At 47.5% G+C, this 15105-nt stretch overlaps 1 protein-coding gene across 6 annotated transcripts; it reads right to left on the bottom strand.

The window, feature by feature from the left end:
- Positions 1 to 7834: 7834 nt before the first annotated feature.
- LOC123044726 (uncharacterized) lies at positions 7835 to 11775 on the bottom strand. 6 transcript variants are annotated; one of them, XM_044467562.1, is made up of 11 exons: positions 11618 to 11775; positions 10702 to 11528; positions 10439 to 10594; positions 10139 to 10329; positions 9739 to 10036; positions 9066 to 9653; positions 8914 to 8956; positions 8731 to 8829; positions 8405 to 8661; positions 8223 to 8298; positions 7835 to 8142 (listed from the first exon to the last, which is right to left on the bottom strand). In XM_044467562.1, exons 4-8 carry the CDS (start codon positions 10211 to 10213, stop codon positions 8799 to 8801), a joined length of 1035 nt encoding a protein of 344 aa, XP_044323497.1. In that variant the 5' UTR covers positions 10214 to 10329; positions 10439 to 10594; positions 10702 to 11528; positions 11618 to 11775; the 3' UTR covers positions 7835 to 8142; positions 8223 to 8298; positions 8405 to 8661; positions 8731 to 8798. The 6 variants fall into 6 exon arrangements, 5 of the variants coding, with proteins under 5 accessions (XP_044323497.1, XP_044323496.1, XP_044323499.1 ...); XM_044467561.1 differs by lacking the exon at positions 8405 to 8661; XM_044467564.1 differs by lacking the exon at positions 8405 to 8661 and having other exon boundaries at positions 10139 to 10376; positions 10465 to 10594.
- Between the last annotated feature and the right edge of the window lie 3330 nt (positions 11776 to 15105).

The following is a 15105-nucleotide window of genomic DNA, read 5'->3' as shown; positions in this document are numbered from 1 at the left end:
ACATGTCATAGAAGCTATACATGGCAAGAACAACATCATAGCATACACGGATCAACTACAACAACCTTGGCAAAATTGAATAACATGTAAACAATCTGCCAGGAAACATTTTGAAGCAAAAGTAGAGCACGAAAATGACATGCTAGACTACTCCATAATTGCAACCAGGACCATGGATGGATAGAGCATAACCATATGTTCAAAACACCCTTACTGAAGTATCTCAAATTAAGCATGGATCTCTCTGTAGCAACATGTTTACATGGCATGAAAATAACAGCAGAACAGGGACCAAAATCAGCAATATCACGAAGCCTAGTTTGCATGCTTGTGCTAGTCACCACATTAATCACAAAAATACATGGTAAGCACCTCTGTAAAGAAGACATGGCATAGATCAACTCACATGTAGGGATCAAGTACATAGCATGCACACATCAATCATGGCAAAAATGACAAAAGTGCATGTTCTGATAAGAATCTGAAACTAACATTATGAAACACTCTTCCAACAGCATTTCGGGCATCAAGATGAGCTCAAATGAAAATGATGCAATGAGATTAAATGATGTACTAGTCGAGGCGAACAATTCGGTATGCTACACGCCCAAAACGAAGCCACGGGTGCAAAGATGTGGGGCGATGAACATGCAACAAAATTTATGGCAGTTAAAGACTTAGACGAAAATCAGGGGAGGAAGAAAAGTCAACCGAGGCTTCGATCGGATTTGGCGCACGCGGGCTTCGAGGTTCGCCAGCCGGAGCTTGGGGAAGCCGGAGGAGGACGGAGGAGAGGCCGGGGCGGCCGGATCTGGCCGGATCCGGCGCCGGCGCGTCGGGCGGAGGCGGGGCCGGGCGGCCGGAGCGCGGCGGAGGCCGGCGACGGCGCGGTCTTCGGGCGACGGGGCGGAGGAGCACGGCGGCGCGGCGACGGCGGCGGAGGCCGGCGACGGGGTCGGGCGCGGGGCGCGCGGGGGAGCGGCGGCGGGCGCGCGGGCCGGCGGCTTGGGGGCGGTGGAGCGGACACGTGGCAGCTCCTGGTTCGCCGGGGCGGCGGGCGGACGCGTCCGGCTCCGTCCGGACGTGTCCGGCGACGCGGAGAGGAGCGGGGCTAGGGTTGGACTGCGAAAAATCCGGGAGGGGGTAGCACATATTTATAGGTAGAGGGAGCTAGGAGTGTCCAAATGAGGTGCGGTTTTCGCCCGCACGATCGTGATCCGACGACGGAGAGCATGGATGTGACTTAGATGGGTTATTGGTCTGTTTTGGAGGGGTGTTGGGCTGCAGCTCAAAAGAGGCCTTTGCGGGAGTGCGGTTAACCGTTGGAGTACCAAACGAGCTCCAAATGACCCGAAACTTGACAGGTGGTCTACCGGTGCTATACCAGGGCCACTTGGCAAGGCTCGGTCCATTTCGAGAACGTTTAACACCCGCACACGAAAAGAGACAAGAGGGGTGCGCCGGTGCATGTGGGAGTGTCGGATTGCGAAACGGACAACGGGAAAAATGCTCGGATGCATGAGACGAACACGTATGCAAATGAGATGCACATGATGACATGATATGATATGCATGACATGAATAAAATGAAAAACAAAAGACAAAACCCAACCACAGAGGGAATATCATATCACATAGCCGAAAATGACAAGAGTTGAAGTTACAAAGATGGAAAGTTACATCCGGGGTGTTACAGGTGGCTGGAGGAAGAGACAACAGATTTCGACCCTTGCATGGGGCATGTGGGCCCGGTCGGTGCATGCGAGCTGTTGGATGGGGATCACACGTCAGGGACGTGGGCTGCTAAAGCTGGGTGCAAGGAAGATGACGCTGAGAGCCCTCCATGCAAGCGTCCAAGGATATGAGATTTTCGACGAGATAACGTATTAGGTTAATGCATGCAAGTGGTTGAAGTCGCGTGTGTTGCTTATAATGTTAACTAAACGTACTTCAAGGTGTTAGTGGTGTTGTTCGCCACGTGCATTTTTCAATTTCATGTACTGTGTGTGTGTGTGTCGCTAAATGGAAAAAGGCTGGCCCTTGATTAACCCGATGGGTTTTACTTAAATTAGCACGTGAGATACTGATTAACCTCGTGGGCTGGAACATTTGCGTGCAATTTTTTTGTTTATTTATAGATGTGTATGTTACCTTGATTTAAACGAGTTTGAGTGTTGCTGTGCGGCTTGCTAAACAAATCTAAAAAATGAGATAAATGGGCGAGGGAGGGGTGGTGCCTCCCATAGGCATACATGGACCATTTATAACCACTTGGCCAGGGTGTGGAGGTAAGCACACTGTCGCCCCATACCGGCGCATGTGTATAAACATGCTTCCTGTGCCCAAGGCTATTAGCACAGAGACAAGGCACCACTCCATCTGGCGTTTTGACGGGAGGAGAGGAAGCAAATGTTTGTACTAGTCCTTCCATGGCTTCTCTCTTTTCTTCTTCGTTCCGCATTTCCATTCTCTCAAGTTTCTCACTTGCTCCCCTTCCTTGGTTGTGTGCCATTATGTAGTGTGCTGCTAGAGATGGGGCGTCGGGCCAAGCTCTCCTCGCCTCCTGCTGTGCTAGATGGAGCTTCTTCCTCGACCATGCTGGTCGCCAAGAAGGTGCCCGCACTGAACACGGCGTACAATGAGGGGCTGCTCCATTCCATCGCCAGAGAATGGATTCCAAACATCAAAGGTGTGTTTTCCGGGATAGGGATGGAAGAAATGTGCAAGATAAAGGATGTGGGGAACAACAACCGTATCTTTAGCATGTCCATCTTAGCTAGGACCGATCACAAAACCATGAAGATGGACATGGGGGATGGCAATTACATTGAGGTGAACTCTAGGGAGGTAGCCATGTGTTTAGGGTTGAATCCATGTGGTAGGAAGATAGATATCTCGGGCGGCGCTTGCTTAGCAGACCGAGAACGCTTGCTAGAGAGCTTGCGTGTGATCTTAGAGACAAACATGTCTCGCACTTGTAAGATTCCTATGGTCAGAGTTAAGAAAATTTCAGAACGCAAGCAAGGTGTCCATAGTAGGAGCAGAGAAAGAAAAGATGATGGTGGCGTGTACAATCATAGCCGCGTCCTCATTTCTCCTACCTAGGGCAACACACCAAAAAATTGCAAATGAACAGCTGCCGGTGCTAGCTGAGCCAAACCAAATCTCCGACTATGATTTTTGCGATTATGTCATGGAGGGTCTGAGAGAGGGTGCGGCCAAGCTAAGGGAGTATCTACTGCATGAGCCAGCTCAGCTTAGTCTGCAGGGGTGCCTTGTTGTCCCATAGGTTAGCAAAATGCTCAACTATTTAGTATGTCCAAAACTTGTTTTGTTTGTGTGCAATCAAGCTTCTGACTGCATTTTCTGTTTGTCCAAATGAATGTAGATCATTTTCTGTGATTACCATGAGCACGGGATGGAGGGAAGCGAGGCGCTGTCATCCCCTCGGCTAGCAGCGTACTCGGATCTGATGTTGAAGCTGCAAAGCATGCAGCAAGGAATGGTGTGGACGCTAGTTTTGAGGTACATTTCTCTACTTGAATGAGAGTTCAATAAATACAGTGTGGTTGCTAAGATCCAGTTGGATTGTTCCCTTGCAGGCTGCAGATGTTCCCAAATCACCGACATTTAATGTCGTTTCTGCTAGCCCGGCTCAAGCTAAAGCTTGGACCACGCCGAGTCCTAGTGTGCATGCCGCTCCCCCTGGACTAGGTGTGGCCCATGATCCAGTGATACCTGAAGAGGTTAGCCATCTACACTTGTTCGTTTGTGATCCAACTTGCTGTTTTGTTCTCATGTATTAACTACCCGTGTTGTCTTCTTGCTGTCTCATGTCATAGATTCTTGATGCCATGAAGGAAGCAGTGGAGCATCGGCTGAAGCAACACGAGGATGAATTCCTCAAGATGGTTGAGGAGACACAGGCTAAATTGTTTGAAGAAATCAGGAACAAGGCCGACGCTAAACGGCACAGAGACCTCGAGTACACTCTTGGTGATTTCATGGAGCGTGTGAAGAGATAAGCTCGAATGGCGGCAACATTTCCTAACGTGAGCATGATCGTGCATCGTCCCAGGACGAGGAAAGGTAATATTTATCTCTACCCATCCAAGATTGAATTACGTAGTGTGTTCATGTGCATGGAGAAGAGCATGCATGCATGCATGAGCGCTAGGCACCGGTTTGTTTGCTCCTGCATGCATGCCATGCGTGGGCCATACATGCATGGGATGTGTGGGCCATGCATGCATGTTGATTTGGCACTTGATTACCATGCCCCCGAAAAAAAGTTGATTTGGCTCTCCTTTATTTCTTAGTTGTTGCACAAGATCTGGCTGAAACTTCATGCGAAGCTGCGAGGTCTTTGATGTCAGTGGTTGTTGCTAAAGAGGCGACACGTGTCCAGCCAGGTGCGTAGTGACAATTTAAAGAATGGAACCAAAAAACTATTAAAAAATCATTGGTAGGCCATGAAAAAAACTGATCACCATTTTGTTGGATGTGTTTAGCATAATCGCATGGTGTGCCTACTGAATACATGCCCTGGGGTGCATGTGAGTTTGCTTGGGAAAAGTAATAACGACGACTGATTTGAAGTTGACTTGATTATGTGAGGTGGTTATGTGGTAAACTAATTGGAGAGTGCCATGTTTTTATGTAGAAATCGTTGTCCAGGCGCCTGTTGATGAACCAGAGGACAAGCCTATGATTGTGGGCCACAAAGGCAAGGGGCCTGCTGTTGACGGTAAGTGACACTACCCTATACATGCTCAAAATGCATTAATGATATGAAGTTTACATGTGCTCACTTGGTTGCCTTGCGAACCTTGCAAAACAGTGGTCTACCGCAGGTGCAGCAGACAGACAACCATGCATGAGGTGCTCAGAGTGGCATGTTCTTCCTCTAGAGATCATATGCCTGTCCATCATCCCGTGGTTGCGCCTGTAGACACTCATATGACTGAAGGTAATGACGTTAAACCGATGAGTTAAATGAATGTCACTCACAAAATTACCTCGATCTTATAATGAGAACTTGATCCTTCTTGGGTCTGTGCAGCAGTTGTGCCGGATGCTTTGCAGATGCAAAATGATCAACTTGCGAGAATTGCCATGACCACACGAATAGGGAACAGGAGGTTGGCACTGCCTGATAATGGGGAACAAAGCAACCCGGTTCCTCTTAGTTAGTACAAAAAGCAAGTGTGACTTATTCAAGCAAATTACGAGTCATATAGCTAATCGTGTCTATGCTGACGTGATTGCAGTAGTTGTTCCTGCTTTGCCACCTGCACGTGATTATGGCTACTCTCCATTTGAGCTAGATCTGCAACATTTTTTTATCCTAACCATGTATGTCTGGATTTGTACGAGGCTGTTATACTTCTCAGTCATCCGTCTGAGCTAAGCAGGTGCCTTTGTTTCCAATGGTTGCACGTGTGCATGTAGAGAGTGCGGATTAGACTCCTGCTAACAGTGGATTTACTGGTTGTCCATAAACAGAACCTGGTTCGAGCATCACACCCCCACGGTGCTGCGGATAGATGGGCGTAAGATGAAGTACCAATTCAGCTTGCATGGTGAGATGATGTACAATGGTCTTGATGCCTGGGTGCATGGCTGGAACGACAAGGAGAGGACCATGATGCAGAGAGTTGATCTCCCAAATTGGAGAGGATTACTACCGCCTGATGTTGTGGTAAGTTCATCATATGCATAAAAATGATTTTGAAATGATAGTGAATGGTTATTCAAACTGATAGATCTGCATGTGTGTGTTTTGTTTGCAGCTTCACATGGAAAATATTGATACTGAGAACGCCCATGCTGTGCCCATTGCGATGCTTGTGACGCACAAGCTTGGTTTCCCACTCTGCATGTGTCGTCTGGTACGTTCAATCCTACTAGCATATGCATTTCTTCTATATGGCTGTGACACTGACACTGAATGCATTGATTGCATCTCTTGTTCCCTGTGTGGCTTGCTAATGACTGGTCCCTCTACGCCTTCGACATGGAGCTTACCAGGGCACGGTGATGGACCCATTGTACACGCAGGTGGGATCCCCAGTGTATGAGAGCAAGCACGGGGCGACCGTGCGCATGCTGCTTAAAGGACTGAAAATCCTGGGCACCATCCTGTTGGATGGCTGGGAGATGGATATCTCCAAATGGACTGTTCGGTACAACATTGATTTGCACATAGCTTGTTGTAGGTGCGTGCACGTCTACATCATTTCGCGCTCTTATATTGCTAAGTGGGCTGCTAACAATCTTCATCCTGCTATTTGTGATCTGCAGCGGTGAATCGCCTGGCTACATTGCGCACTATGCGGACAACTTCAATGCTTACGAGTTGGAGGAAGCCGTTCCTCATGTAAGATTGCACCTACCCACATGACCTTATTTGTGTAGATGAATTAGTGCTCATAATTGGAATAATGTTCAACTGAAACTTTTGTTAATGTGTGCTGGAAAAAGGTTGGTCTTTCACTGCGTCGGAAAAGGATGCTCTATGAGACAATTGCCTGCTCGGGCAATACGGCTCCTCACCCTGGATTCATGGAGGAAGTGGAGGAGGAGTAGAAGACTGGACTCCATGTTGTCAACATGTCACCCTTTCGGAGCTGCTCCGTCCAAGGACATGTTTGATTATCTCCCGTGAGGACCAAAGTTGTACCCTTTTTGTAGTTGTCTTGTTGACAGTTCTGTAAGCCCATTGTGTGCTGGGCTTTGCATTGTTCTATGTGTTGAACCTATGCGGTACTAGTCTAAGTATTTTAGCGTGGAACTGTACCAACCATTGAAACCTATGACTAACCAATGTTTGTTTCTATGAATTCTATGTGTCGAAATTTAGCGTGGTTGAAATTTTACTGTTTTGAAGTGTTAATTTTACTCCCCGGAAATCTTTGTGGATGGCTCTGGAAGGAGATCCCTTGGCACTTGACGGGCCTACCATGCAGGCGACTTCAAAAACACCGGTGAGAGCCGTTGCCACCACTGCTTTCGAAAAGTGTCTGTTGGTGGGAACCCTTGGCTATATAACGCCAGCTACACTGCGTTGGGCTTCACTCCAACAGCACCAAAACTTCCCAAACAGTTGTCTTCGTCTTTATCTTCAAGCTCAAGGTCTGCTTCTTCATCCCAGAGGCGTTGGGCTGCCCCAAGCAGGTCGCCAGTGCTATACAGGGTGGGTCCGCTTGACTACGAACCAGCGACACCATGCTGGTGCAAGGAGAGATCCAAGGCCGCCATGTGGATCTCCTGGAGCGACGATAACCCTGGAAGAAGATACAAGACATGCGCCAAGTCGCGGGTGTGTGTCCTACTAAAACTCGTTGGCTGATCATTGTTTCGCCCCTGCTGACATTATTTTGTGGTCAAATCCTGTCAGAGTGGAGGCTGTGAAATGTACATGTAGCATGATGATCCTATTGAGGATCCGTTCCTCAAACAACTCATCATTGATCTCCGCGACAGGGTGCGTCACTTAAAGAGGATCAACTCAGAGTTACGTGCTGTAGCAAGTGTGGTGGCACAACACTGCTCCCACCAGCTAGAACAACCTCCTACTCCTACAGATAATATAGCTCTGAATCAAGGATCTGGCTTTGTGAAGGGGTTTGCGCTATTCGTGCTACTGGCAGCATTCCATTACAAGTGCTTCTGTGGTTAGGAGCAGTGATCTTTTAACTGCATCAACAAGAGAAGCTTGTGTTCTAGATGTCATAATTGTAACCCTATCAAGCTATCAGCTGGAGTAGAGTAGTTGCCTTTGTTTGCGCCCTAGAAGTTGAACTTGTACGCCCAAATGTATGTGGTAAACTTGTTGCATATGAACTTGAGTTTCTACTAGATATGCTAGAAATTTGCACTCGATACAAATAAGTAGGACCCGATGGTCAGGCATGGTTTTGGGCTAGGTGGCCCTAAATAGTTGTAATCTCTAGTTGTAACACAATCCATTTGGGAAAGAGGTTTCCGGTAGTTAAGAATGACACAGACAAGAACGCTATTCTAAAGAGCAGTGAACGATACTTTCACCGCTTCAAGGGCATCGTTTGCCACTGGAGTTTGGTTGCCTTGCATCCTCATTAGTTCATAGATCATCAGGCTTCTGTGTGATGCAAGCGTGTCCTGCAGCAAGAGATGGTGTGGATTAGCAAATAAAACAAGCACGCATTTCCCATGGGGGCTATGATGCTATAAAAATATACTTTATTTAGTGGTGTCTGTAGCTTGTCGCCGTCGTAATTCCATGCAAAGAAGGTGGCACACAACCCAGTCTGCTCTCTGCGTTTGGGTGGAGTCAAAAAAGCCAAAGGGGGCAGTTAAAACAATGCGATGATTATGTGAACTAATTACGGAAATCAAGTGGGCGACATGGCCGAAAGCATACTTCTCAATCGTTTCCCTAATTATGATCGGGAAAGTGCGTCCCCAGTGGCCTGATTCACAATGCCAAGAGCTGAAGAAACTCTGGAGGCATGTGAATAACGCGGCGTGGAGCTTGTTGCTAACAAATTCATGCATGCTGACTCGGCGGTTGCTATACCCAAACGGTCCAATAGCTGGGTCTAATACAATTATTCTTTTCCGCAACATATCAAAAGCATAAACGGTCCAACCATCAGGTAGTATCGTCGGGATGTACCACTACATATAGATAGGCTCTTAGTGATGGGCATCGTAAAGTTAAACACTAGTTCTAATAACACGACTTACCATTCGACATGAAGCTGGGTTGCAGGATGATGTTCCTTCTTGGAAGCTATCCCTGATTGATTGTACGATCATTGGGTCCGCGTTCGCCAAAACAGTTGTCTACAAAAAATGTGGTTTGGGAGGGGGGGTGTCATCAAGGCAAAAAAAGGGGTGAATTAAATGGGGGTTACTGGAAACACTCACAGCAAAGTCGGGCTCGACGAATTTCCTCCATATCTGTCCAGTACTGTCATTTGAGAAAAACAAATCAACTTGGCCAAGCCTATGAAAAATAGCTGTAGCCATCTCATGGGTCATTGCGTCGTTAAATGCAAGCTAACGCTGGATTTCAATACCCTCTAATGTTATGAGTCTTGGCTTAGGATGCACGATCCATTCCCTGCAACTGTTTGATTGGGAAGATGCGGTTAATAAACCAGAAGATGAAAAATGCATGTGAGCATTCCATAAGAAGATTACTGCACAGGGAATGTGATCTTTCCTCTCGAGGTTTAGCATGGAGGTTGCACTCATCCAGTCTTTTATGGCCCTGAGTACAGTTGGGATTGGTGGTACTAAGACTAATCCAGCGACCCATGGATCTCTTCCAAAGTTGCATTGAGGTAGATCGATCTTCACATGTGCTCCATCGATGGTTGATCCAAACAATATGAAGCCAGGGGCTGGACGTATCTCAGCATAGTAAGTAACCAAGATGGATGTTAGGTCATCATAAAAAGCAGCATTTTTGCTCGCAATTTCCTTGACGGTTGCATCCTGGGATATGGGAATCTGATTGAGTGGGTTTTGCCCACATGTTGGTGTTGCAGCGAGGGCGGTCTCTGTCTTGCGTGAACATGTTTCCTTTGATGTGCCCGACTGTATGCTTGATGATAAACTGCCATCCCTTTTACTAGACACGAAACTATTGACAGACAGGCATGCTGCAAAGGGATAATGGGTAGTGTCAGATTGGATCATCGTTTGTATGCATTTAAAAATCACAACATAAAATGATGGATCGTTTACCTCCAGGGTTGCCTGGTGCTGGTAGTCGGGGTCCAGTCTTGCTGACTAGTGGGGTGCTGAATTGAGTTTGATCTGTTGATACATGAGGGGGTGCATCACAAGTATTTGTTCCTTCATTACCCAATATGCATGTTTTGTTCCCATGTGTCTTACAACAAGTGCAATTCTCTGCTAAGCACGCCATAAGCTTGTCTGTGAAATTAAACATATTGGACTGGAATGCTTGATGCATTTCTGATATGTTTGCTAGGCCGCGGGCGTTCTGCTCCCGTAGAAGTATACCAAGCTTCTGTGCTAACTTGATATTCGATATATAAAAATTGGGTTAGATGCAAGGGGCAACAAGATGATGCTGGAAAAAATGTTTGAATGACTCTTTAAGTGATTATAAGTGACTTACTATGCTTGGGTAGCGTGTTCGTATGTAATTTGAAAACTCATGCGGACCAGCTTTGGCATAACTACTTCGCAACATTGGCGAGCATGTGGCATTTCCCTCTTGGGCGCCGGTGCCGAGTTTGCTGGCTTTGTTGTGAAAGTTTTCTTAGAAGCGAAGCCAATTAGGTTGCTCGCTGACAGCTCGGTCCTTACCTATTGAGTTGCAAAGATGTTCATTGCATGTCATGGATGAAAAATTACTGCATTTCAAAAAAAAGAAATCTATTTTAGTACTTGTAAGGGGGGGGGGGGGGGGGGGTACCGTTGCACCATGGTAGGAAACTTCACCTGCACCAACATTGACTGTAATTTTTTCAACCATCTTCTTCATCGCGTCATAGTCGTACAGACCTATCTGTGGTGTTACACCTCACAACATGCTTAGAACGCCTAGATCGAGACTATCTAGCACGAAGAGCTGTGATACAAAGCCCATTAGCCTAAACAAATGACCATATGAATCTGAATAATGTCAAAAGTGTGGAAACATTATTCATGAAGATCAAGAAACAGAGCAAAAAGTACCTGCAAGAATAGATGACAATCAACTATGTGGACGGTTGGGTTTCTCTTGGACACATCTGCCTTAAACTTCCTCACAGCTTGGAACAGATGCTTCAGTACATATCCTGCCCAATTCCAATCCTTTTTCTTGCTGATATCATTCAGTGCAGCCCAGAAGTCTATCGATATGTAATCGTGCTTAGCCGTAGGGGCAAGTACATGACCGACTACAAAAATAACAAATACAATCTTGAAACAGTCCTGCTCTATATGTGTGGATGATTCTGTGATGTCTCGAGTTAAGTACGCCTCAACCGCTTTAAGACTATGCGTGCCTCTGTCACTAAATGATGCAGCCACACGCGTGTACTCAATGCATGCTTCAGACGGCTCAACGCCTTCACCTTCTATGACTGAATTGCCACATGGGATGCCAAATACATAGTTCAGGTGCTGGTCGCATAATTCAAGAACACCTTGGCCCTCTAAATTTATTATGCTGGAATCTACATCAACCCTGTCCATTAGGTAAGCGCTATACTTAAGGTTGATCTTCTGCCATGATTTAAGCTCTAGCATTCCATTGAATCAGGTTTCCCTGATTAACTGTCACTTAAAATCACTGAATTGGCCTATGACCGAACCAACTTTGAGCAGAGAAAGCCTGGACGTGAAGCATGGCGTACTAGGCAAGCCTATTGAACCACCGGATCCATCACAGTCGCTATTCCAATCTTCATGTGACTGTTCACTGTTCTCTACTCGATTGATAACCATAGCTGCTTGGATCCCACTAAATAAATTGGACATCTCCTCCCTCTAGAAATAACGCCCCTTGAATGAAAATCCTATATGGTGAGAGCAAGATCTAAGAACAATGACAAGCGAGAATTACAGCCGAAAATGTAAATGCTGGAGGTGTGGTTGTGGTGAGTACCTCTTGCTTACTCCGGCTGTTACCCCAGCTGACTGACGGAGGAGGCTATGTCTCACCGCCGTCGACCAGCTCTACGAGGATGGGGTTGTTCATCCGCTATGGCCCGTCTGATGGATTCGCCTTGGGCGGCGAAGAACAGAGACACAGGTCTGCCTTGGAGTCTACCTGAGGTGCGTGGGTCGAGGTAGATGATAGGGAGGAGGGGTGTAACGCCCCGGATCCGATGCGCCAGGTGTCTTCCAGTTATTCGCCGTAGTTGCCATGTCATTTCCTTGCGTGTTGCATTTTTCCATGTCATCATCTGCGTTTCATCTGCATGTTTTTCAAAACTTGCATCCGTTCGGGTTCCCCCGGTTCTCTCCGTTGTCCGTTCTGAGCCCAACCACACTCGCACGCGCCCGAGGCACCTCCAAAATATTATTTTATAAGTGGCATAAAAATGTTCTCGGAATGGGATGAAAGTTGGCGTGTGGTCTTATTATAGTGTAGACAGGCCGCCTATCAAGTTTCGTCGCATTCGGAGCTCGTTTGATAGCCCAACCATTAAACATATAACGGTACCGTTGCCGATACCTTCGTCGGACGTTTTCGGTATCCGGAAACAGTTGTCAGGCTGCATTTCTCTCCTCTCCTCTCAGCCCAACCCTCTCTTCACAGCCCACCTAGGCTTGCCTAACCCCCCACTCGATCGGGTCCATCGGATCGCGATCGGAGGCTCCGAAACCCCTCCAAAAATCCTCAAACCCTAGTCCCTACCCTTTATATAGACCCCTCATTCCAATTTTGGGCATCCCTAGCCCCTCACCTACCTCTAGCCGCCTCCCAACCGCAGCCACCTTCCTCCTCCTCGGAATCAGCGCCTCCCCAGCCGCCCTCCGCCACTTGGCGCCACCGCCGGCGCGCTCGGGCCAATCCGAGCGCGACACGTCGCCTCCCCGCGCCCCGCAGCCAACCCTAGCGCACCACGCGTCCTCCCCCGCGCCCCACTTCACCGCGGCCCTGCCAGGCCCGTCTCCGGCCCGCCATCGGGCCGAAACGGGCCCCGCCAGCCTGCGTGCCTCCCAGCCGCGCCCGGCCGTGCCGCCCGCGCCCCGAGCGCTCGTCCCCGAGCTCCCCACCGGAGCCCCTTCACCGCTTCGCGCCGCCGCTGTCTCGCCGTGATCTGCCGCGCCCCAGGTCACCGGCAACCTCGCCGTCCTCTCCTTTCCTCCTCATCTCCCCCTCTCTCTAATCCTGTCTCTCTCTCTCCCCTTGCAGAGAACCGCCGCCGCCGCCATGGTTCCTCGCCTCCGCGCCCTGGAGTCGGCCCCTCCGCCCAGATCCGGCCTCCGCTGGCCCCGCCCTTGTCGGATCCGCTGCCCCTGTGCCGTTTCTTCCCCTGCCTCACCGCTCCTCTTGTCGCCGGAGCCGGCCGCCGCCGTCGCCCTTGCCCTGCCCGATCCAGGCAGGGTCGGGAGGAGGACGAGCGCCTCCAGCGCTAGCACATGGGCCCCGCGTCGCCGGCCCAGTCAACGGCCTGTCGGTCTCCCCTCGGTTGGCCCAGCCCACCACCGAGCCGGCCCACGGGCCCTAGATGAGCACCCGGCAGTTAACCCCCGCTCATGCGATATTTTACTATGTTGCGCTCGCGCGTCAATTTTTCCCCAAGTCCCTGGAAAATCATATGATGTTGCATTATTGTGATGGGTGTAACTATGTGCATGTGGCTCCGTTTTGTGTGCCCAATATATCAAAATGTTCATTGAGAGATGCTCTTCATTTCATTCTAGTGTGCCATGCTTGTTTGAGTTCATATTGATGCCCTTATCATCGTTGCAAGAGTGCTATTTGATGTTAACTGATGTCCGTTAACAGAACTTGCTGTTTTGTCTTTTTCATTGCATTTTGTGTGTGCACCCTATGAGCTTGATGTCTACATGAGTTTTGGGCTACATCATGCCATCTTTACAGTGGTGCAATCCATGTATTTTTTGAGTCTTGTAGTGAGTGCATCGAGCTCGTGAAGTAGGGTACTTGCTGTTGCTGTTTTGCTAGGCTGAATCTGCTATATCATGATGCTATGTAAACTTGCTTCTACAAGTCATTCCGTGCATAATCTGGAGATGTTCAGTAAGGATGTTTTGTTATAAATGTCATGATCTGTCCATCCTTGCCCTTGGTTGCATTTATAGCTTGCCTTAGCTTGTTGTAATCTTGCTCGCAATTTTCTAAATAATGTTGTTGTCAGCCTGTTAACATTATGTTCAGTTTTGACATGAGCTTTGCTAGTGATCCATTCACCCTATGAACTTTCTCTTGCCATTCTTAGCTACATAAACATGTCTTCTTACTGGTGGTTACCTTTTTATGCCATGTATTGCTCTGTGGTGAGTGGTACAAGCTCACCAACATGCATACTTATTGTTGTTCCTGCCATGTCTGAATCTGTCATATCATTTGTCATGTTTGCATGGATGCTACCATCTTTTCTGCTGATCTTTGGAATAAGTTCAGTAAGGGAGTTTTGTTCTTTGTCTTTAGTAATAGCATTCCATGCCTTTGGTTGCCATGTTAAGTTGCTGTAGCATGTTGTTTGATAGCTCTAAACATTGCAACCTGATGTTATTTCTGCTGTCTTTAAACTGTTATAATTTGCAATCTTGCCATGTCCTTTGGAGCATGTTCTAGTGATTTATGGAGATAGCTCAATGTTCATGTTTTGTCATGCTTTACCTGTACTTCATGCCCATGCCTTTTGTTCTCATGTTGGGGTCCTGTAGCTTATTGCTTTGATGCTTGCTAGATGCCTAGTTGCTGTTTTGGACAGCTTGTCCTTTAAACTTGTTTCATGTGTATGTGTTGAACCATTGCTCCGTTTTGAGTGTGCTCTATATGAAACTTGCTTAGTTTTGTATGTAGTTTCATATTATCATGTTGCATCCATGTTTTGAGAGTGTTTGCTTGATGTTTGTATGCATTTTGCATCAATGCCATGTTTAACTTGTTTTGCTCATATCTTCTAGGCCGTAGCTCAGAATTAAATGAACTTTATATGTAACTTGACTAGAATCTCATGTAGATCATCTTGGTGCATCTTAACTTGCTGTTAACAACTTGAACATAAGGTTTATTCAGTTCTGGACCAGTTTCTAAATTTGCATATGAGGACTTACCGGAATTGTTATATGTTGTTTCCGGCCTCATTTAAACTTGCCTTGATGTGTTGTTCTTGTTTGCATCATCTCTTGCCATGAGTAGCCTCATCTAGCCTTTTCATGCATCATGCTTGGTTGTGCATCATGTCTTGTCTATGTGTGGTGTGTTTACCATGTTGTTTGCTTCTTTCCGGTTGTGCTCCTTCTTGATAGTTCCTGTTCGTTGCGTTTGTGAGGATTCGTTCGACTACGTGGCTTCATCTTCTTCATGGACCCGTTCTTCTTCCTTGCGGGATTTCAGGCAAGATGACCGTCACCTTGGATCTCACTACTATCATTGCTATTCTAGTTGCT

This window comes from Triticum aestivum, chromosome 2B, assembly GCF_018294505.1.
Source record: "Triticum aestivum cultivar Chinese Spring chromosome 2B, IWGSC CS RefSeq v2.1, whole genome shotgun sequence".
In the NCBI taxonomy this organism is placed as follows: Eukaryota; Viridiplantae; Streptophyta; class Magnoliopsida; order Poales; family Poaceae; genus Triticum; species Triticum aestivum.
Note: the sequence above shows the minus strand (reverse complement) of the source record. Positions and strands in the feature narration are given on the sequence as shown.

Excerpts from the sequence above, each read along its gene's own strand:
- LOC123044726 (XM_044467562.1), bottom strand. The coding sequence starts at position 10,213 with ATGTTGCGAAGTAGTTATGCCAAAGCTGGTCCGCATGAGTTTTCAAAT. Across the intron at positions 9,654-9,738 it reads AGCACCAGGCAACCCTGGAG|CATGCCTGTCTGTCAATAGT; the intron begins GTAAACGATCCA and ends ATCCCTTTGCAG. Across the intron at positions 8,957-9,065 it reads AAGACTCATAACATTAGAGG|TACTGGACAGATATGGAGGA; the intron begins GTATTGAAATCC and ends CTCAAATGACAG.